Raw genomic sequence first — 24,988 nt, 5'->3', positions numbered from 1 at the left:
CTGGGGGATTGAACCGCGGTCCCTGATGCTTTTGCTAAGCTTGTTCTAAATAGGTGCTTTAGACCACTGAGCCATCTCTCCAGCCCAAGATTAATGATTTTAAAGGATGAATGATGAAATAATTTTATTTACTTATTTATTTATTTATTTATTTGCAGAACTGGGAATTGAACTCAGGCTCTTGTGCTTGCCAGGGAAACACTTATTCCACTGAGCCATCTCCCCGACCGGAAAATGTATTTTTAAATGTGACCAATAAATTTACGATACAAACTAAAAAAGATAGGCACACAATAAGTAAAAAATTAGTACTCAGAAAGTAAAAATGAAAAACAATCAGTGATAGTAACTACTGTACCACTTCAAATGTATAGGAGAATATGGGGCCAAGGCGATAGCTCAGGACATAAGCACCTGGCTGGCAAGCATAAGGTCCCAAGTTCTATCCCCAGCATCAAAAAGAAAAAGAAAAAAAAAAAAAAGGGTATAAGAGAATAAGAAAACTGTCTGGTGGAAGTAAAAACTGAAAAACAAGTATTTTCAAGTGTATCCATATTAAATGCTCACACTCTTTAAAGCAACACTTCTAGTTCTAGGTATAGCTCTGAAGTAATCACACAACTATCCACAGGAGAGTGTAATTAGGAAGCTCACCAGAGCACTGCTTATTTTTGTGAAAACCTAGTATCAATTTAAGTATCTCTCTCTCTCAAGTGAGTTGACTAAATTACAAGATAGCCATAAAAAGAATAGTAGGTGGCTATTAAATTGATATCTGTATTTATTGACACAGAAAACAGCACATTTTGTGAAACATCTCTTTTGGAAAACCACATACATACACATATGTACAGTAGTATGCATAAATGTAAATAAATATCTTAAAGAATATTTACTAAAAAGTATACACTTATTAATGACAAATGTTTTCTCTGTTGCTTTCTTATTGTCTTAGTTATCATTTAATGCATCAACCAGTATTAGTCTTACTGTCCAGGAAAAATTTTCTTTTTGAAAAAACTGTAAGCCTAGTATCAACCAGCATTTTCATTAGGCAAGAAGAAGCAAACTTAAAAATAATTCTTATATAACAGAAAAAAAGACAGTGCAACCATTACATCTGAGATCCTACTCTAATTTTTATATTCCACAAAGCAACAGCAAGGACATAGAAAGACAATAAATTAAACATAAAAAAATAACATGGAAAACCAGGTCTCCACTTTAGTACAAAAGCTGATATCCTTAAACTCTTCAATATATTTAACTACTGACTAGCCCAACATTTTCCAAAATTTCTCTGTGAGAACACTAACTGTTCTGAATGATGTTTACTATATATAAGCACAAGGGGCAAATAAATTAATAATCATAACACATTAAGCAGATGTGGTAGCCTATGCCTATATCCCAGCACTTCAGGAAACTGAGGCAGGAGGATCAAAAGTTTAAGCTTAGTTTAAGCAATTTGACATCATTATATAAACCATGAACACTCACTTTTTTCACTTACTGACATACAGGCAGCATTTACCACTTAACCACCATGTAGAGAAGTATATCCCTATTTGGTGAAAACTAATCAATTCTAATATTTATCATGTTATAAGACATACTTAACTTGTTCCATGTTATCTCTAAGATGTTAGATGTTCTGACAGATAGTGAGGTTAAGCTTAACAGCCTAGGTTGTATGATAATAACAATAAGCTTGTCTTCTGGATGGTTAACAACCTAAATTTGCAGACCAAAATTAGAGAAAAAGGTGGGCCACAAGGAAAGCCAACATTTTGGCCCTAGCCTTCCAAGGTCAATTAAGACTCAGGACATATGAGATCTTGTACTGTAATATCACATAACTCAGTAGTGTCCCAAATTTTCTGATCAAGGAGATTATGGAGCCACAGAGGAATGTGATAGATGATGTAGAGTGTGCCTAAGGAGAGTCACATGGAGAGAAAAAAATTCTCTCAGGTTTTCACGGGAAGCACGTTGGCCAAGCAATGGTCGTGACTCATCCACATGGCTGACACTGACAAAGGTTCTACAATCTGAGGTACAGGATCTCAGGATAAATCCTGAGGGGATTTCACTGACCTTATCAGATCCAAAAGCTACAACTCTTGTTGCATAGGTCTTGCTTTATCTTGGTCTTAACCATCCAGCAGAAAAGTATAAAAACGAAGTACAAGAAGTAAAACCATGCTGTTATGTTGAGCTGCAGGGGACTCAGGTCAACAATTTCTGACACTGCCAGTCAAGCGGAAGACCAGTACTATTATGGACTACTGGACTCTTTTACAATATTTTGCTGAGTTAACACACCTATAATATTCAAATGACGGAACTAAACAAAAAAAGGGATATATAAATGAATGTCCATTTTGCATCTGTGTATTCAAAATGGTTAGGATAGATATATAGTTACATTTCTCTTAATGAATAGAGGGATTTGTTGTAATAGTGTTTGTAAATAGGATATCATATCTGCATCTTGTACAGCAAATAACCACTAGGAAGACAATATGCAATGTGTTAATTATTGGAACTGTCCTACCAATCTGATTTGAAACTGTCTCACTGCTATTTGTCTGTCAATAAAATTAAGGAAAAAAATAAACTAAGAGAAAGTAGCTGAAAAAAAAGACATATTTATCATGGCGTATGTAAAATTTAGGTATATATTTTTATAAATATACATCAGCAATCATATTTAGAGAAATTGAGAGACTGACATTAAGCCTCTTGGATGTTTTGATATTTAATGTCACCTTATTCAGCACTAGCATGAAGAGATCTAGTTTACAGAGCTATGTGGATCACAATTGTAGGATTCACAAAGAAATGAAACAGGGGACCTCCCCATTAGCTCAGTTGTTTAAGTGCCTGCCTAAACGCAACAGTCAGGCTACGATGCTGTGGTTCAATCCCCACAACTTTCGCCAACCAGACCTGCCCTGAAGGCATTCTGAGTGGAAAAAAAAAAAAAAAAAATCCTTCTGCGTTTTTTAGGGGGCCAGGGAGATGGCTCAGTGGAATAAGCATTTCCCTAGCAAACACAAGGGCTTCAGTTTAATCCTCAGTTCCACCAAAAAAAGAAGAAAGAAAGAAAGAAATGAAACAAAGATAAAGGAAGAGAAAGTATTAAAAGTTGGCAAACTCATGGGCCAGCCAAGTAGCTCAACTGACTAAAGCACCTGCTTTAGGCAGATGCAGGGGCTGGGAGTTCAATCCCTGGGCCTGCCATGCCAGCCCTGGCCCTGCCCCCAGGGTGTGCTGAGGCAGCGATTGAGACTGGGTATGGTGGCACGTGCCTATAATCCCCGCGCTTGGGAGGCTATAAACAGGAGGATCACTATGAGTCCGATCTATGTAGTGAGATCCTGTAGACCCTGTACTAAATACAAAAAAAAAAAAGAAAAAGTTGGCAAACTCAAATTTTATGATTATCTATACTAAAAAAGTGGAAAAATAATTATTTTCCTAAGTATCTACTTCCTTTCAGTTCCCCTCAACAATTCAGTGTTGGTTCAGGCGGTCTTCTTAAAACTGATGGAACATGTCTACCACCAATGATTTTCTCTGCAGACTGTATGATATTTTTTAATTCCCTAGTTTTAAAAATGTTCTGAGGAGAAAATACGTTCCAAAAATTTAAATGAATCAAGTCTCTGCCTATTTAGCCAGTATACGATACATATAACTACATAGTGTGTCTCTTAGTGGACATCAAGTATCCCAAAAGTATTTAATATAAATTGTTTATTCACTTCTGCCTCACTAAGTAAGTCACTTTCTGCTTCCATAAGACATACAAGTTTAATACTTATAAAAATATATTTTAAAAGCTCTTACCCATATTGCAAGTTTAGCCTTATTTCCATCCACTGAAATTGTTTTCACCTTGAAATCAACACCTTGAAGAAATGAAAATTTTGATAAGTCATCCAGTATTTTTAAAATTCACTATCAAGAAAACCAGAAAACAGAGAAGTTAGTTTATCAAATGCTCAAATTCATAACACAAATCCTTAGAATTCTGGATACATAGATAAAAGAAAAAGTTTCACTAAGATCAGTGGTTCAGGATTCAATCAGAATAAAAGGTAAACAAATGCTCTAGTATTAAACAAATACTTGTACTTCTTGTGAAAAGAAAAAAAATAAATTTAGGGTATGATTAACTACATTATCAAAGAGTCAGAGCTCAAATGATGATGCTAACACAGAAAAGGATGTTCTTAGCTGACTGGGGATCATGACAGTTTTCAGGGTTCCCTAAGTACCTAGACCCTATGGTTTATCCATCACCATTGACTCAGATCCTCATTGTAAGCAGCTTAATATAAAATAGACACTCATTCCTTGTCTAAGCATTTTCCATTCAATTTAACCTGAAAAATAGTATTAGTTTTATATAACCTAGTTAGTGATCACCTGCTACTGCATAATTCCCAAAGCTACTACATAATTCCAAAGAATTCCCCATGATATACCAATGCTGCAAAAATCTTCCCAAGTGAGAAAATACCCAAAGATCTATGAAAAATTTACATGCATACTAATTTATGTAGAGAAGAACCTCATAAGAAATCACACCAAGCTTTATTAAGGCACCCCCCCCATTTCTCCAGGAAAAGCTGACACATGCCATCTGACTTAAAGGAACAATGACAGCCCACAAGTCTTTAAAAGGCCATCAAAAATAATGTGCAGTCTACCCCACTGGTCAGAAGGAAAACATTAGCTCAAGAAGCTTGTCACAATTAATTCAGAACAGATCACACAGGAGCAGCACACTCACATATTATATGCTTAAAAAACACTTGCCACCATTATGGAAATACACTAGTAATTTTTTGAAAACTCCTAATGATTCATTCCATACACAAGTTAGGTAACAAAAATCAATATTTAAAAATGCATGTTATGCTTGGTCTGCCTGTATGCCAAAAATATAGCTGTCTGTCTGTCTTTAATGGGTTACGGTGATAAAGCCATGTCATGTCATCAGTAAGAAGATGATCCTGATTATGCAGTCTAAGGAAAACAAGTATAAAATTTCTATGTAATCAAATACCACATCTTATAGTCACCAGCTCCAGAAGAACCACTATACTACCTTAAAGTAGAAGAATCCATATAAACAGTAGGAAATAATTTTATTTATTATTATTTTATTGAGAAACAAGTATCAATGAGACAGTTTCAAGGCTGATTAATAGGACATTTTCAATAATTAATACATTGTACATTGTTATCTTCTCAGCAGTCATCCACAGCACAAGAAGCAGCCAGGACATCCCGTCCAAACATTACTACTACAAAACCTTCCTTTCACTGAACCAAGCGAAAGCAGCCATACATCTATCCTAACTATTCTGCATACACAAATACAAAACGGTCCTTCCTCTGTATTCCCCCTCTCCAGTTCAGTCCTATCAGAGACGGGTATTCTATTGGCATCTAAATATCATAGGTGCCTGAATTCAGCAAAACAATCCAACACAATCCAGTAGTCCACAATAGTAGTGGGTTATCAGCAGACATTAACTACAGCCTTTTACAGCTCAGCATATTAATATGGCTTTACTTTATATACATTTTTATACTTTTCTGCTGGATGGTTAAGATCAAGATAAAGGAAGACCTATGCAACAAGAGTTGTAGCTTTTGTATCTGATAAGGTCAGTCAAGTCCCCTCAGGATTTATCCTGTAATCCTGTACTGCACTTTGTAGATCCTTTGTCCAGTGTCAACCATGTGGATGAGTCATGGCCATTGCTTGACCAATGTGCTCTCTGTGAAAGCCTGAGAGAAAGTTTTCTCTCCATGTAACTCTCCTTAGGCACACTACACATCATCGATCACATTCCTCTGTGGCTCCATAATCTCCTTGATCAGAAAATTTGGGGCACAACCGAGTTACATGATGTTACAGTACAGGTTATCCTATGTCCTGAGTCTTCCATGACCTTGAAAGGATAGAGCCAAAATGTTGGCTGACCTTGAAGCCCTTCCTTTTCTCCAATTTTTGAACTGCTAACTTAGGTTGTTAACCCTCCAGAAGAGAAGCTTATTATTATCCTGCAAATTTGCAGTTCGGTTTACTCTAAGTATCGAACATCTTAGGCATAACGTGGAACAGGTATCTTCCATCAAGTACTGATGTGTTGAAATTTAAGTGTTTATAGAATATGAAGAAAAAAAATTAATAATAGTAATAAACACATATTTTACAGAAAAATTTAGAAATCTAACCATATACAGCATTGTAGCAGGACAGTCCTGTGACATTTTTTTTTCTTTTTCTTGTGTTTTTTTATTCATTTATTATCCATTTAAAAAAAGAAAAAAAAAAAGACCTTTTACTTGTGAGACAGTATGGTAATAATTGGTATGTCATGACAAGAAGCATGTATTTAGAAGACCAGAATGACAGGCATTCCAAGCGTGACCCTTCTATTACACATTGCTGTCTTCAGTGCAGTTGCTTGGTTCACAGGTATCAGGTGTGAATCCTATCAATTAACCGCTAGTTTCAAAAACCTTCTGATGTTTCTCAGGATCATTGCCTTGCCCATCTTGTACATACAAGTGTATGGCTTTGTCCCTGTCCTGTTTCCCAGCTTTTCTCACCCTCTCCTTGTTGTCCAATCCTCAAGTTCTCGCTTTCCTTTTAGTTGTGTTATACCTATTTGTATTTCTTCTTTTGATTTCTTATACTAGGGAGACTATATGATATTTATACATGTGGGTCTGGTTTATTTCACTTATGAGTATATCTTCAAGTGGCAGCCACTCAAATATAAATGCTTCGAGTTTTTCATTCTTTATAGCTGAGTAATACTCCATTGTATAAAAATACAACTTCTTTTTCATCCATTCCTCATGAGATAGGCATCTTGGTTGTTTCTAAGATTTGGAAATTTTGTGTATCACAAATTGTGCTGGTATAAACATAGGTACACATATATCACTATATGACATTTTCAGTTCCTCCGGGAAAATTCTCAGTAGGGGGATAGCTGGCTTGAGTGGGATTTCCAGTCCTAGTTTCTTAAGGAGTCTCCACATTGATTTAGCAGGAAATAATTTTGCTTTAAAAGAAAATTCAGGGCCGGCCAGATAGCTCAAAGGATTAAAGCTCCTGTTTAGGCAGATGCAGGGACTGGGGGTTTAATTCCCAGCATGCCACACAGTGCTGGCCCCACCCCCAGGGGCAAGCTGAGATACTACTCACTGAGACTGGGTGTGGTGGCTCACACCTGTAATCCCAATGCTTAGGAAGCAGAAAACAGGAGGATCACTAGGAGTCTGATCTGTGTAGTGAGATCCTGCAGACCCTGTACTAAATACATTTAAAAAAAAAACAAAACAAGGAAAGAAATTCAGAGCAAGAAAGTGGTTTTAATTTGGTGCAGGTACTAAATTGGGGCCACTGGCAGACACTACACAGAGATAACCTGTCACAACCTTTAGAATTTAAATTTTTAGAAAGTACTACACACAACTTCATTACCCTTTTATACACAGATGCATGTTCTGAGCAGATTAGCCTCTTGTCTAATTAACCAAGTAAAAAAACACCATTTCTGTTGATTTCCCCCCTCCCATCATTTCTTTCTTTCTTTTTGTGTTTCTTGACCAACAGTCTAATTAATGCCTGTCTGAGTCAAAGGAAAATCTGCGTGTAGATACCTAACAATGTCTCCAACTCATACTTTTGACATTATCTATAACATACCAGTAACACCCACAGGAGTCACTGTCTTTGAATCCTACCATCAGACCCAACAGACAACAGGTGAAAGGAAGGGCACCTCAACTTGATCCACATCCCTAAAATCTGCATTCTTTTTCTGCAGGTGAAACTCATGTTCAGCAACTGAGTCTTTTAACTCTTGTGTAATAAAACTGCTTTTTCACACCTGGTTCCTTTTCTAAGCGCCGAAAATTTGTTCTTACTGCTAGCAACACTAAGTTTTTTTGATAAATTTGACATTGCAAGCTGTGATTCCTTTTATCTAGATGCCCCCACTGTTCCTAAAAGCCTCCGGCTGTCCAGGGGCAGCTGGATCTAGGCCGTAAATGCTGAGACTACAATGCTTCACCTTGGGGCGTGGGTAGTGCCACCCAAAAGGTGGGTAGCCTGGAAGGGAAAAAAGAAGGCAACCTTGCTCCAGCTGCTGCCTGCTGTGTGCCTGTCTCCTTGCCTGCCATGAACACCTCTGGGGTGCCTTCTGCCATGCCAACCTGGCTTAGAGTAAGCAAACTATGGACTAAAACTGCCACAAACTATGAGACAAAATGAAAATTTCCTCCTTTAACTTTGGATGTTGAATATAGTAGGATCCCAACCTCTTGATTTGCTTAAGCCACCCTCCAGCCTCTTTTGGGGGGGCCACAGATCTGTAATTTTGGTGGTTTTCTTTTTCCTTTGTGTTTGCATTGTTTGTATGACCTTTTAATTCAGTTTCTTTACAGAAATCTCTTGGAAACAACTCAAATGACCATCAACTGAGGAATGGATTAAAAATATATGGTACTTTTTTTTTTTTTTGCTTCGAATGCCTTCAGGGCAGGTTTGGCTGGCTTGAGTTGTGGGGATCGAACCACAGCAAACTGAGCCTGAATGCTTTGTTGGAGCAGCCACTTAAAGAACTGAGCTAAGGGGCAGACCCCTAAAGGCAGAGGGATTTTTTTTTTAATATGGTACTTTTTACACAATGGAGTACTACTCAGCTATAAAAAGATGAAAATTCAAAGCTTTTGTACATAAATGGATGCAAATAAAGACTATTGGTAGTGAAATAAATCAGACCCACATATACAAGTATTGTACTGTCTCACTAGTGTGAAAACCTGAAGCAGTAAATAAAATCTCAAAGGTACAATAGATACTGTGAAAGGGAAAGAATTTGTTCAATGGGAAGGAAAAAGTGGGATGAGGAAAAGGACAAAAGACAGAAAAAGATACATTTATGTATATATGCAGGATAATTTGGGTAACTGCACTGCCCATTTCTGATGGTATTTTGAAAGGAGCAGTTAATGCTTAAAATTTCTTTTTATTCTTTTTTCTTTTTAATTTCTTACAACTTTTCATTGTTTTGTTTTAAACCAATTATTCACTTATATCTGGTAACCTGAACAACTACTTTGAAGATAACATGCAGGACTGCAACCATTGTTGAACTCCTACTATTTTGTTTAGTGAAATTTTATATTGCTTCTGAAGCTTTTTATTACTATTTTGTATTCTTTTTTATTTATTTTTTAATTATTTAGTACAGAGTCTACAGGGTCTCATTACACAAATCGGACTCCTAGTGATCCTCCTGTTTTTCAGCTTCCAAAGCGCTGGGATTATAGTCACATGCCACCATGACCAGTGTCACTTGCTGCCTCAGTATGCACCAGAGGTGGGGTTGGCACAGCAAGCTGGGGATCGAATCCTGGATCCTGTGTCTGCCTAAGTAGGCACTTTAATCTGCTGAGCTATCTGGCCAGCCCTTTGTACTTTTTTTTTTTTTTTTTAAAGCCTTTGACAAAAGCAGTAAGTAGAATATGAAAATTTATGAAAGAATAAACTCAACAATAGACATGAATAGGACACCAGATTATCAACTGAAGCTTTTTTTTTTTTTTTGGTGAAGAAAAGAAAAATTATTCCAACAGAAAATGACTCAGGAGCCAGGATGGTGGTGCATACACTTGGAGGAGGATCACCATGAGTTCAAGGCCAGCCTGGGCTAGATAGCCAGATACTGACTCAAAAAGAGAAAAAGCAAAATGACTCAGAACTGTCAGAAATGTTAGAATCAGCAAACCCAGACATAAAAACAATTATAACTACATATCATATGTTTAAAAAGAAAAGACAATGGCACAAAAAAAAAGAACAAAAATTTCTAGAGATCTAAGGCCAGGGAAGATAGCTCAGTGGCTTAAACACGGGCTTTGCAAGTACAAGGTCCCCGAGTTTGATCCCCAGTACAGGGGAAAAATTTTTTTTTTCCTTTTTTTTGGCAGAACCGGGGGTTGAACTCACGCCCTTGCATACTGAGTCATCTCCCAGCCCCCCCAGAAAAAAAGTTACTAGAGATAAAAAATATATCTGAGATGAAAAGTACACAGCATGGGAAATATGGCAGACTAGACATTGGAAAAGACATCAGTCAGACATCAGAAGGACACAGCAACAGAAACAATGCAAAAGGAAGCAGAGGAGAAGAGGTAAGCTGTGATGGCCCTGAGAGGGCTCAACAGAGGTGCCTGGCCTGTGTCGGTCCACACAAAAGAAAACAAAGAAAAGCCTGCCATTATATTGCCATTTAAGTATAGCTAGAATCTGAAAAGAGGTCACAGACCAAGGAAACCCATGACAGACTTGAAAAGAAACTACAGGGACAGGGGAAATAGCCCAGGGACATAAATGCCTGCCTGGCAAAGTCCGAGTTTGATGCCTAGTACCATTAAAAAAAAAAAGGAAAGAAATTACACAGAGCATTTACCATTTTCTCTTCAATTTAGAATATCTTAAGCCAGTGGTGGCAAACCTATGGTTTGTGTGTCATTTATTTTTCTTTATTTTTTATGTATTTGGTACAGGGTCTCACTACAGAGCTCAGACTCAGTGATCTACCTGTTTTCAACCTCCCCAGCACTAGGATTTTTTTTTTCTTTCTGTATTTTAGGGAAGGATCTACAGGGTGTTCAGAGTCTCACTACTAGATTGGACTTGTAGCAATCTGCCTGTTTATAGCTTCCCAAGAGCTGAGATTACAGATGTGGGCTACCACACCTAGTCTCAATTACCATCTCAGTGTGCCCCAGGGGTGGGGCCAGCACAGCAGGCCCAGGAATCCAACACCCCTGGCCCCTGTGCCTGCTTATAAGTGCTTTAATCTGCTGAGCTATTTGGCTGGCCCCCCAGCACTAAGATTACAGGTGTGTGCCACCACCCCTGGTCTGTGGCAGCTCAGCACACCCGGGAGCAGCTAGTGCAGCATGTTGTTTTCTTTTAAAACACACATGTTAACATAAGAGTAATTTCTTCTAAATAAAACCTCAGTATTCCAGTTTAATTGCAGAGTCGGCCAAGTGTACTAGTTTTGGGTTGCACTTTGGGCACTGGTCTCCATCACCTCATGCAGTGGGGAGAGGTAAGTGGAACACTCCAGAGTGTACCCACTAGTGCCACGGAACCTGAAGTACACGTTCCTTCTCCACCAGGTGCCTGCAAGGCAGCACCACTGTGATACCATGGCCACCCAGAGTTCACAACAATTTGTTATACAATTTTTAAAAAACCAAGAGTGGAGTTCAAAGCTTCCAATACAAAGAAATGATAAATGCTTAAGACAGAACTTCAATTTGACCATTACACACTAATACTTCTATTGAATTATTACACTATACTCCATTAAATACATATATATATATATAATTATGTGTCAATTTCAACAACAAAAATGGGAGAGCATCAATGATCGGTGGGACAATTTTAAGCAGCCAAATTAAACGAAGCAAATGAAGTTTATGAAAAAGAGAAAGGAAAGGGTGTAAAATTTGTATTTGAAAAGATAATAGCCAAACCTTTTCAAATTTGATGTAAAATATTAATCTATAGTTGAAAGAGGCTCAATGACCTCCAAACACAGAAACAAGAAGGAAACTGGGGAAATTTCCAAACTGTTCAAAGAAGAATTTTACATGAAAAGAAAAACATATTCCACAGAATCTGTGGCACTTATGGGACACTTCACATAGTATTAAATGCCCATATTAGAAGAAAAAGATGATCTCAAATCAATGACCAGAGCTTCTAAACTAAGAGAGCAGCAAAAGCAGATTGGTTAAGAGTAGTCAGTAGAAGAACGTGTACTTAACATGGTTAGAACCCTGGGTTCAGTCTATACTGTTACATAAAGAAAAGGCAGAAAATAGAAGAAAAAAGGTAATATTTGAAATAAAAACAGGAGGCCGGGGATATAGCCCAGCTGCATAATCGCCTGCCTGACATCCCAAGTTTGATCCCTGGTACCGCAAAAAAAAAAAAATAAATAAAAAAAGAAATGAAAGAAGAAAAACAGAAAAGAAACCTTTACAGATAATAGCCAGAAGCTAATTCTATAAACAAAACTAATAAATTCCTAGCCAAACCCAATGAAAAAGATAAAAATCGACATTAAAACTAAAAATATCATTTATAGATTGTGCAGTGGTTAAAAGGATGATCAAAGGAATGCTAAAAATAAATTATGCCAACAACTGACAATTTAGATATAATGAATAATTTCCTTTAAAGGTTAAAAACTGCCATGAGTCAAAATGAAATGATCACGAAGAAAATATCAAATGCATATCAAAAGAATTAAATCAAATTAGTATGAAAATCAACAAAATATAAAGATATGTAAGTCATTAATGGAAATAAAAAATAAAAACATTTTTAAGAACACAAACTGCAAATTGGTGGAAATATATCTTACTGATAATCACACTAAATATAAATAAACTCTCCCACAAAAATTACTGAACTGAGGGCCAGCAAGATAGCTCAGCCAATTAAAATTCCTGCTTAGGCAGATGTAGAGACCAGGTTCAATTACCAGCTTGTCTTGCTGTGCTGTGGTGGCCCCGCCCCCTGGGGGAGGGGAGTGGCTCAGACAAAATTGAGACTGAGTATGGAGGTTCAGGCCTATAATCCAAGTGCTTGGGAGGCTGAAAACAGGAAGAGTCTGATGTGTGTTGTGAGACCCTGTAGATCTTGTACTAAACACATAAATAAATAAATAAATAAATAAAGTTCTAAAGCTGGGGTGGTGGTTCATGCCCATAATCCTAGCACTTGGAGACTGAGGATTGGGAGCTGAGCTTGAGGCTAGCCTGAACTGCATAAAAATGGTCTCAAAAAAAAAATCATTAAATATATCTATCTACAAGAGACTTACTTCAGATCTAGGGATTCACAGGGTTGAAAGTAAAAAGAGAAGAAAAAAATGTTCCATGTAAATAGTAACTGGAAAAAGAAAGGTGTGATTATACTAGTATTAGATAAAATGGATGCTAAGTTAGAAACTGATATGGCGACAAGGTCAGAACTATGTTGACAAAAGGACAATTTATCGAGAAGACATTAACAATTATGTATGCACTGCAAATAGAGTCCCACTACACAGGAAACCACTACTGATAGAACTGAAAGGAAACAGTGTATCACAATAATAATGGAGGTTTTTGTTTTGTTTTGTTTTGGTTTGGGTTTTTTTGCAGTACCGGGGATTGAACTCAGGACCTTTAAGCACTTATTCTACTAAGATATCTTCCCTGACCCCAAAAATGGAGATTTTAATGTAACACTCTCAACAATAAATAGAGCAACAACATAAATCATCAAGAGGGGAAAAAAGGTCCAAATGACACTACAAGCCAATTATACCAAACAGAACCAAACAGCTATCAAACAACAAATGTTCTCAAGTGTGCATGGAACATTCTCCAGGATATGTTGAATACAAAAGGCTCAACTTTCAAAAGACTGAAAAACCACACAAAATAGCTTTCTGAAGGTAAACTATATGAAACCAGAAATTAATGACAGAAGAAAAACTTGAAAATTCAGAAGTAAATAGAGATTAAAAGTAATCTTTTTAAATAACCCTAGACTACCAGGCATGGTGGTACACATCTATAATCCCAGCACTTGGGAAGATGAGGCAGGAGGATGCTTGAGTTTGAGACCAGCCTGGGATACAAAGTGAGCTCAAGGTCAGCCTGAACTGCATAGCAAGACTCACTCTGTCTCAAACAACCCCCTCCAAACTTTTTTTTCTTTTAATTTAAAAAATTTTAAAAAGACTAAAACTATAAGAATCAAGTAAGAAAGCAGGGCCATTTTTGCATATAGCTTATCTGAACTGGTTGGGATCAGAAACATTTTGTATCTTGAAGTTCTTTGAATTTAGGGATCACACTGGCACTCCAAAAGTTTCAGATTTCAGATCATTTCAGATTTTGGATTTTTGGATTAGGGATGCTCAAACTGCATTAATGATTTTATTTAATAAAGTACAAAGTTGAGGCCGGGAAGATGGCTCAGTAGAATAAACACTTCCCTGCCAAGTACAAGGGTCTGAGTTCAATCCCTGGTTTTGCAAAAAAAAAAAAAAAAAAAAATTACAGAGCAGTACTGAGGGCTGGGGAGATGGCTTAGCCATCTAAGCACCTGCCTGGCAAGCTCAAGGACCTGGACTGGATCCCCAGTACTAGTGTTGTGACAGCCCTGGAATACCACAAATGCTGTGCTGGCCACCAAAACTGGGTGTGGTGGTGTATGCCTGTAATCCCACCACTAGGGAGGCTGAAATAGAAGGATCACTCCAAGTCTGAGCTGCATAGAGACAGGCCCTGTACCAAACAAATAAATGAATAAACAAATAAAATGATTTTTAAAAATACTGAGCAACTATACTCCAACAAATTGAACATTCAAGATGAAATGACGTATTCTTAGAAACAATTTGCCAAAATAGACTCATGAATAGAGTATTTAAATAAACTTACAACTGGTAAAGACATAAAATCATTATTCAACTCAGCTTATTTCTAAAATGAGAAGTGTTCGAACATTTAAAACATTCTTTTAAGGGGCAGGCCAGATAGCTCAGCAGATTAAAGTGAGGGACCAGGGTTGCATCCCCAGCATGCCAGCCCCATCTTCAGGGCTTACTGAGAGGATGGTTGAGACTGGGAGTGGTGGCCTGTAATCTCAGCACTTAGGAGGCTGAAAAACAGGAGGATCACTGTAAGTCCTATCTGTGTAATGAGGCCCTGTAAATCCTGTACTAAATACATTTAAATTTTTTTTAATCTTATAAATAGAATGAAGGAAAAAAACATAAATTCATGTCTATGATATTCAGAAAAGGTGTTTGATAAAATTCATACCATTGCAAGATTAAAAACATTTAACAAACTAGGAATAGAAGGAAATTTCCCCAACATGATACATGGCTTATATGAAAAACTTACAGCTAACACACTCAGTGATATGGTCTGGACGTTACCTTCCCTAAAATCAGAAATAAGACAAGGATACCAACGTCTACAGAGTACTCAAAGATCCAGCTAAAATCAATCATAAAAAAAGGTTATCCAAGCTGGAAAGAGAAAAAAAATTTCAACTTTATAGATGTTATCTGTTTTTCAGAAAACCTTAAACACACATACATAGACACATACCCCTGTTAAAATAACTTATTTTATGGCTAGCCAGATAGCTCAGCGTACTAAAGTGCCTGCTTAGGCAGAGCGCAGAAGGCCGGGTTTGATCGCAGGAGTGCCCTAAAATGGAATCGAGACTGGGCGTGGTAGCTTGAGCCTGTAATCCCAGCAGTTTGGGAGGCTAAAAACAGGAGACTCACTAGGAGTCTGATGGACACAGTGAGACCCTGTAGGCCCTGTACTGAATACATTTAAAAAAAAAAAAAAAAAAAAAAAAAAAAAAAAAAGCTGATTCTAGTAATGTTGTAGAATACAGATTGAATGGGCAAAAATAAACTGAAATTTTATATAGATCAGTAAATATCCAAAAGAAATACCTACAAGCTCTCTATAATAGCATCAAAATACACACAACATTCATACCTACATGGGAATAAATACAACCACAGACATAGAAGATTTGTAAATTATAAATAACTGTTAAAAGAAATTAAACAAGATACACGAGAAAGTGGGGAAAAGTGTTATCTTCATTAGCTAGAAGGCGTAGTAGTAAGATGACAACACTATCCATGGTAGTCTACAGATTCACCATAATTGCTGCAAAAATTTTAATAGTTTTACTGCCAAAATAGAAAAACTGATGCTCATACACAAAATTTCAAGAGGTAATAAAAAATGAGGCAAAATAATCTCAAACAAGAATTTATGACTCACATTTTTCAACTTCAAAACTTACCACAAAGCTACAATTAAAAAAAGAATGGTACTGGCATACAGACATATACAGAGACCAATAAAACAGAATAGAGGGCCCCAAAATAAACTCATATACGTGCCAAGTTGATTTCAGATGAGGAAGCCCAAACCACTCTATCAATGTATTAAAGACAGCTTTTGCAATAAACTGTGCTGGGAAAAATAGATATCTACATGTAAAACAATGAAGCTTGAATCTTTACACCATAAGCAAAAGGATCAAAGAACTAAATGTAAAAGCTAAATGAAGTATCTGAAGAAACATAAGAAAAAATTTTCAGAAGAGATTCACAATATTTTTTGTATATGACATAAAAAATGCAAGCCATAAACAAAAGCCTACAGGTAAACTGGCCTCTATTACAATTTTAAAAGTTATCAAAGTATATCATCAAGACAAGAAAACCTCACATAGGAATAAAATATTTGCAAATATTATATCTTCTAAGAATAAAGATCTAAAATATACAGAGAACTTCTGTAACTTAACAACCTAATTCAAAAACCAGCAAGAAATAATGATATTTATTTCTCCAAAGAACAATGACCATGGGCCACGGAGATTGCTCAGTGGAATAAGCACTTCTCTGGCAAGCGCAAGGGCCTGAGTTCAATCCCTGGTTCTGAAAAAAAAACCTAGATCTTTTTCAGAGCCGGGGAGATAGCTCAGTAGAGTAAGAGCTTGCCTGGCAAGCACAGGGGCCTGAGTTCAACTTTGAAAAAAATAAAGATGACAGATTAGTAATACCTGCTTTACAGAGTTCTGCATTATGAAGAAATCAAGACAGTAAAATACTGACAAATACATAGATAGTACAGAACAGGGTACAGAAATGTACCCACACATATAAAGACAATCAGTATCTTTACAGGGGTGCAAAAACTGTTCAGTATAAAAGGAGAGTCACCCAGGCATGATGGTACATGCCTACATTCCTAGCACTCAGGAGGCTGAGGGATCACTGTGAATTCAAGTGAGCCCAAAGCCAGCCTGAACTACATAATGAAAGACAAAAAAGGGCACTTTTTCCTACTAATCCTATTGGAATAGCTAGACATACGCAAAAAAGAGTCACTTTGATCTTTAGTTCATATAATATCCAAAAAACTACTTTTTTTTTTTTTTTTTTTTTTTTTTTTTTTGAGACAGGGTAGCTTCTAACTCACAGTGATCCTCATGCCTCAGCTTCCAGAGTGCTAGTATGACAGGCCTATGCCACCACAACTGGTGAAAAGTTATACTTGTGTAACATTTGAAAACTATAAAATTTCTAGAAGAAAACACGGGAAAATCATTGCAATCTTTGTTTACACACAAAAGATACTACACCAAAATCGATAAATAGAAAAGTTGATAAAATGAAATAAAAACTTGTGCACTTAGCAATGTGCTGTCACAACAATGAAACTATGTCAAAAGTGGAAGAAAAATACCTCCAATAATATGTAACCTCATAGAGATTTACATGCAGAATATATTAAAAACTCTCAAATTCCAACCATCAGAAAATGTATTTAATTGGGTGGGGGAGATAGCTCAGTGGTATAAGCACCTGCCTGGCAAGTGAAGAGTCCTGAGTTCAATCACCAATACCACAGGGGGAAAAAAAAAAAAAGCAAAAGAAAATGTACCTAATTTAAAAACTGATAAGACTTGAACAGACACTTTGCACACAAAATACACATTGGGTATAATGACTTAAAAATGCTTACTAACATTAGTCACTAGAGAAATGCAAATAAATGATACCAACTGTTAGAGATTGAGTCAAGATGGTACCCCAAAGCCTCATGCAGTCACAGGCAGGGCTTTTCTGAGGTGGACGGCTCTAGAGTGTGTGAGGCTGGGATCAAGGATGTGATCCTGGGATTGATTTCATGATGCCTAGGATTAAGAATGCCCGACCCAAGATGCCACCTCCCTTTATGAGGGACACTGCTGGTTATCTGCAGGTTGGCACTTTGCTGCTTTTCTAGTTTCTGTATCTCAGAAACTATTTCTCCCCTGTCTTGGACTGAAACCTCTACAAAGTGTGAGCCAAGTAAACCTTTCCTCCTTCAACTTTAGGTGCTGGATATTTTGTCTCAGCAATGACAAAAGTAACTGGGATACCAACCCACAACTACTCAGCATGGTTAAAATTCAAAAGCCTTCTTGTACTAAAAATAAATGAGAGACACAGCAATTCTCATATGCTCTCAGTAAAGATATAAAATGATACATGATATAAACACTTCATAAAAATATAGCCAAAGGCCAGCCAAATAGCTCAGCAGATTAAAGCACCTGCAAGCAGGCACAGGGCCAGGGGTTCAATCCCCAGGCCTGCCATGCCGGCCCCCTGGGGTGCATTGAGACCATAATTGAGACTGGGAGTGGTGGCGCATGCCTGTAATCCCAGCTCTTGAGAGCCTGTAAATAGGCAAATCACTATGAGTCTGATCTAGTAGTGAGACCCTGAACACCCTGTAGACGCTTCTTAAAATACAAAAAATAAATAAATAAATAAATAAAATACAATAAATATAGCCAACAATTTTCCAAAATTAGATACAAATTTACCATGATTCGAAACTCTCATAACTGTGTGTGCATTACAAAGAAAAATAAACATTTACACAAAATCCTTTAACTGTTTATATTAAATCTATTCATAATCACCAAAAAATAAAAAATAAAAAAATAGAACACACATGTCCTGCAACTAGTGAATGGATAAACCAGCTGTGGTACACCCATGCAATGGAATTCAATTCAGCAATAAAAAGTAATGAATGACTCAGCCTAAACAAAAGAAATCAGTTTGAAAAATTTACATACTATATATTATTCTATCTTTGTGATATTCTCAGAAAGACAAAATTATGCCACATAGTCTGTAATCATAGCTACTAGGGAAGTTGGTAAGAGGATTAACTCAAGGTCAGTCCGGGAAACTTCAACAAGATCCTGCCTCAAAATTTCAAAAAATAAAAAAGAGGGTTATAGCTCAGTGTCAAAGCTCTTTTCTAGCATGCATAAGGCACAGGATTCAACACCCACTACCACAAAAGAAACTAGAGTCCATTATCAGTGTACCAGGGGCTAGACTAAGGGAAAAGTATGAGTACAAAGGGATGCTACCAGGCAATTTTCTAGAATGATGGAACTGTTTGGGGGAAAAGGAAAAAGGAAAAAAAAAACAAAAAAAAAAACTCTTCACCTCATGTTGGGCCAGGGTAACTCAGTGGCCTGAGCCCCCACCTGGCAAGTGCAAGGTCCTGAGTTCAAAGTCCGGTACCACAAAAAAAAAAAAACTTTAGTATCGTGACTAATGTCAATTACATGATTATACATATGTATGTTTTAATACATTATATTAAAATTCAAAGAACTGTCTACCCAAAAAGTCTCAATGTTTAAATGTATGATAACTTAAAGTAATATTTCTATCCAGTCATAAGACAGGAACATAATAGGTCAAAAATATTATCAGGGATTGTATATTGTAAAATCTCTACTTCTTAATTTACCATTTACTTTCTTGCCAAGTCCAAGACTGATTCTGCAAAGCAATTTCATAGGCTTTTAAAATGAGTTATTTTATTCAGAAATGTACCTGCCTGTTCTTTCAGATAAGCACTGTATTTTACTTATCACCCAAAGAAGATGGGCATTCTGGGAGTTTTATCACAGTGCAAAGTCATCTCAGCCCCCACTGCTGTGTAGACGGACAGAGCACTTCCTGGAAAAATGGTGTCTGTGTGACTCCCTGGCTATATCTTCCCACCTTCTTAGAATTCAGCCACGTGTAAACTCCTGCCCTTCCTTCTCTGAAGCAAGCCTTTTTGCTTTTGTAAGTGAAAGATTTAGTCTACCTGTGCTTTGTCTACAGTCCAGGGAATCCTCTCCCTACTTCTTTCCACATGCAACACTGTTAAGCTCTCCAGTTCTAGGTAGCAACTCCACCTATTTATTGGCTGGAGTTTTCTTTTTCTTTCTGTCTTTTTTGAGACGGGGGTCTTACTATGCAGTTCACACTCACCTTGATCTCACTTTGGAGCCCAGGTTGGTCTCAAACTGACAACAATCCTTCTGCCTCAGCCTCCCATGTGCTGCAATTAAAGGCATGCACCACAATGTCTGGCAATGGCTTGGAGTTTTACAGTCTTGTAGTTTAGGAAACTATTGGGTTTGTTTTGTTTTTCTCTCGTTTGTTTTAGCTACTGCCACAGAACAAAATGCCATTACAGTACCACTATCAAACACAAAACCTAAGAATTATCCTAACAGTTCTTATACAAGATAGCAATTTAAATTTATTTTACTGAAAAATAATTGATATACTTCCCTTACTATTTTACAATAATTTTTTTATACAACACTAATTTTCACAACAAGGACACTAACAATTGTGCTGCTTATTTTTATTTTTAAAGCTCATGTGTGTATTGATTTTAATGGGAGGCAAATGTAATCTAATGCTTAGATGTGAAAGACACTTTTTTAAAGATATTCAAAGGCCAGGTGCGGTGGCACACACCACTCATTCCAGCACTTGAGAGCCTGAGGCAGGAAGATCTCTCTTTCTGAGTTCAAGGCCAGCCTGATCTACATAGTGAGATCCTGTTCCAAAAAGACAAAATAGGAAGGAGGGAGGGAGAAAAGTAGGCAAACATACATTTATTTGAAAAAATTATTTGATAACCAGCCAACCATTATTACCTGTTGCAGGTAAGACATCAATAAACGCTAAAACAAGCACAGTAAACCAGGATATCTATACAGTCTCAAAAGTTTTTTTCATGGTACATGTTTGTAATTGCAGCACTTGGGAGGCTGAGGCAGGAGAATGCTATGAATTTGAGGCTAGCCGGCACACACAGTAAGACCCTGTCTCCAAAAAGAAAAAATCTGGGGCACGCTGAGACTGTAACTGAGACTGGGTGTGGTAGCATGCACCTGTAATCCCAGTGCTTGGAAGGTTGAAAAGAGGAGGATCATAAGGAGTTCTATCTGTGTAATGAGACCTGTAGACCCTGTACTAAATACATTAAAAAAAAAAAAAAAAAAACTCCTAGTTACTAAGGAAAAAATAATAACTTTACCAAAGAGACACCTGATATCTATCACCTTAAATGATAAACCGCAACCTCCATCAATAGTTTTGTGACAAATACATGCTGCATACCTTGACATATGGAAGCACTTAAAATAGAATTCCTGACAAAAATATTCACTAGAATGTAACCATGAGAACACACTGGATAAGCACAAATTGAGTTTGTTTTTATGTATTAGTACAAGGTCTAGAGGGCAACATTACACAAATAGGACTGATAGTGATCCTCTTGTTTTCAGCCTCCCAAGAGCTGGGGTTACAGGCAAGCAACAAACACCATGCCCAGTCTCAATCTCGGTCTCAGTGTGCCCTGGGGGTGGGTCCGGCAGGGCACACCAGGGATCAAACTCCCAGCCCCCACATCTGCCTAAACAGGCGCTTTAGTCCACAGAGCTTTTTGGCCAGCCCCTTGCCCTGTATTCTTTAAAACTGTCCAGGACACAAAAGACAGACTGAAGAACTACTGACATTAAGAGACTCAAGAAATGACAGCTAAATTTAATGTTTTCCCTTGGGCAAGATCATAATCCAGGAATACTTTTGTTATGCAGAGTCCAAATGGAATAATTGGCAAAATCTGTCTGTAGACAGAATTATATTTATGTTCATTTAAGAAATACACATTAGAAAAAAAAAAACAAAACAAAACAAAACAAATACACATTAGAGGGACAACACACTTGGGGTACCCCTCCTGTCTCTCTCTTGGACAAGAGCTTTCTTTCCCCCAATAAATATATTCTGGTCATAACCTCCGCTTAAAAAAAAAAAAAAAGCTGTGGTTCAATCCCCTCAACTCAAGCCAGACAAATCTGCCCTGAAGGCATTCGGAGGAAAAAAAAAGAAAAAATCCTTATTCCATTTTTGGGGCCAGGGAGATAGCTCAGTGGAATAAGCGCTTCCCTGGCAAGCGCGAGGGCCTGAGTTCAATCCCCGGTTCTGCAAAAATAAAAATAAAAAAAATTTTTAAAAAAAGAACAAAAAGAAATACACATTAAATTATTTAAATGTTAAAGACATCATTTCTATAATTTATTCTCTACTTATTTAAAAAAAAGAATTGTATATATGCAGAGAAAAAAGTGATTAAGGCAAATGTAATAAAACATAACATTTGGGAAATGTGGGTATTATAAATAAATCTCTGGGGGCCAGGGAGATGGCTCAGTGGAATAAGCGCTTCCTTGGCAAGCGCAAGGGCCTGAGTTCAATCCCCCGGTTCCGTAAATAAATAAATAAATAAATAAATAGATCTCTGCCATTTTTACAACCTATCTCTAGGGTCCAGGAAATAGCTCAGTGGCATTAGCACCTGCCTGGTAAGTGCAAGGTCCCAAACCCTAGTACCAAAGGCGGGGGAACCTATCTCTAAGTCTATAATTATTTTAATAAAGAAAAATACCAATTAAAATAAACCTTTTATTTTCCATAATAATAATACTAGGTTCATTACTGTAATCTTTTTCAGCAGATTATGAATTTTTTTTTAAATACCAGGAATCAAACTCAGGACCTTGAGCTTGCCATGTGGGCACTTACGCTGCTTAGCTATCTCCCAAAAGAAATTTTAGAATTGGTATATAAAATGTACTATCTCTTTCCAAATCTGTCAAATTTACAAATGAACATAATAAAATCCAATGACTTGCTCAAGTATCACATCTCTTTTGAGTCTCAGCTGAGAGGATGATCCAGGCCTAACTCCACTCATCTTTATTTTTCAACTATTCCAAAATGTCTTTCAATACCTTTATACAGTTTTCTACTCTTAAAATATGTGATACCAAAATACCCCTTCTCATACATTCTAACATGTGATGAATACGCACTTTCAAAATATTAAATGTTATTTAAAAAAAAAAAAACTATATCATTATTACTATTAGTAACCTTTTTGTTTGTTTCTTATTATAATGGGACTGAACTAGGGGTATTTATTCTGACATTCCCAACCATATATATAAACTAGTTTTTTGGTTTTTTGAGACAGGTCTTCCTAAGTCCCTGTGTTACTCAGGCAAGGCTCAATCGTGCCATCTTCCTGCCTCAGGCTCTCAGGGAGCTGGGGTTACAGATGGGTACCACTATACCTGGCTGATAATCTTTAATAACTAATATGAATAAAATAGTCTCAAATACCAGTCAAATATTATACCAAACATTAGAAATACAAAATTAACATACTGTACTATCAGGTCCACAATGGTAGAAACCAGGTTTGTATTATTAATCATTACAGCTTCACCACTTAGGACAGTGCCTAAATTATTGTTATATGCTACAAAACAAAGAGTAAAATGATGTGTATATGGAATTTATATTGTTGGGATCATAAAGTACTACAAGATGAACTGTAAGGAAGTTGTATTATTCAGGTGAAATCTAGAAAGACAAATAAGATTTTAACAGACATGGAAGCAGTGAGATGGTGATAGAAAGGTAGTGGCATTTTGACAAAACAGCCTAAAGGCAAGAAAATATATGGCATTTCTGCTGAATTTTTAAACTTAGGATTGAGTTCAATCCCCTGTACTGCAAATAAATAAATAAACTTAGGCTTACCTATCGTTGCTGCAAGTTCTGGATCAAAAGTATCATCTGTGAACCTCAAAAGCAGGCTAAAAGAGAGAAAAAGACCGGGGAGTTAACATTTATTTCTCACCTTATAATAAATGTATTCATGATTGCAATTCTTTGTCTTAAACTATGAGGCATAGATAAGAAAAGCTGATGTAGGCCTACTCCCAGGAATACAACCTCAATGCACATTTATACAGAGGAATTATATTATTAGAAAGACAATTTAGAAGTCCCAAGGGCAAAGCAGTTTACTACTATAAAAGTATATGTTCCTCATCCTCAGGTGAAAAAAGATAGTTTTTTTTAAATCTTTTTTTAAAAAAATCACTAGTATGTCCTTTTGAGAAAATATAAGCAACATATGTTTTAACTGATATAAACAAAACTGGAAATATTCTTCTTAGAAGGCAACACAGATACCAGGTGTGGTGACACATGCCTGTAATCCCTGCATTTGGGAGGCTGAGGCAGGACAATTGTTTGGTATTAAGAGGCCAGCCTGGGCTACAAAGTGAGCTCAAGGCCAGCCTAAACTGCATAGTGAGATACTGTCTCAAAAGGACAAGAGAGAGAGAAGGCAACACAGTTGCTCAAAAAAAAAAACCTGTTGTGTAATCCATTCTGCATTCAAGTAAGAACATTTTGTAACAAGTAGTACAACTACTACATAAGTGAAGAAAAGGTACAGTGAAAAACATGGGTAAAGAAATCCATAACCGTCAGAGCCGATGTTCTCCGGCAAGTGCTAGGTAGGGTATAAAAAACAAGTGAGCAAGTGGAAGCTTATGAAGGCTTTTAAAGAATGGAATGACAAGAACTGTTGTTTTCAGCAGTTAGTGCCAGAAAACATGTAAGAAAAAAAGTCAACAAAAGCCATGATTATAGTGCGAGGGAAAGAAAGACTAAATCTTGTAAATATCTAAATGGAAAGAAAGAAAGCAGCGAACATCAGATTAAGAGGACACTCTTAAGAGTTTTCCCCTCATCCCATTAATATAATTAATACAAAGCAGAAATGAGTCTCTTCAAAACAGGAAAGCTTTTAATAAAGCCCTATATTTACAAAATTAGAATTATTAATTCTTTCATATTAACTCTTAAAACTGTTCTGACCTATCTGCATTAATAAAAGTAGCTATCAGATTTCTGAAATAGATATATCCATGAATATTTCTATAGGCTGTGATTACTGCCGCTAGAGATATTTTTGTCACAAAGTATATAGAAATGGGGCCGGGGAGATGGCTCAGTAAGGTAAGTGCTTAACTGGCAAATGCAAGGATCTGAGTTCAATCCCCGGTTCTGCCAAAAAAAAA

General features: G+C 36.8%; 1 protein-coding gene across 2 annotated transcripts in view; it reads right to left on the bottom strand.

The window, feature by feature from the left end:
- Positions 1-24,988, bottom strand: part of Rab18 (RAB18, member RAS oncogene family) — a 41,688-nt gene that overhangs the window by 13,583 nt on the left and 3,117 nt on the right. For both annotated transcript variants that reach the window (XM_004641821.2, XM_004641820.3), the window contains exons 2-3: positions 23,655-23,710; positions 3,856-3,917 (exon numbers count right to left, since the gene is read on the bottom strand). In XM_004641821.2, the coding sequence (XP_004641878.1) occupies positions 3,856-3,917; positions 23,655-23,710 (118 nt within the window). The remainder of the gene's footprint in view (positions 1-3,855; positions 3,918-23,654; positions 23,711-24,988) is intronic.

This window comes from Octodon degus, unplaced genomic scaffold (assembly GCF_000260255.1).
Source record: "Octodon degus isolate 3935 unplaced genomic scaffold, OctDeg1.0 scaffold00144, whole genome shotgun sequence".
NCBI lineage: Eukaryota > Metazoa > Chordata > Mammalia > Rodentia > Octodontidae > Octodon > Octodon degus.
The sequence above is the reverse complement of the archived record's forward strand: the minus strand, read 5'-3'. Positions and strand labels throughout refer to the sequence as shown.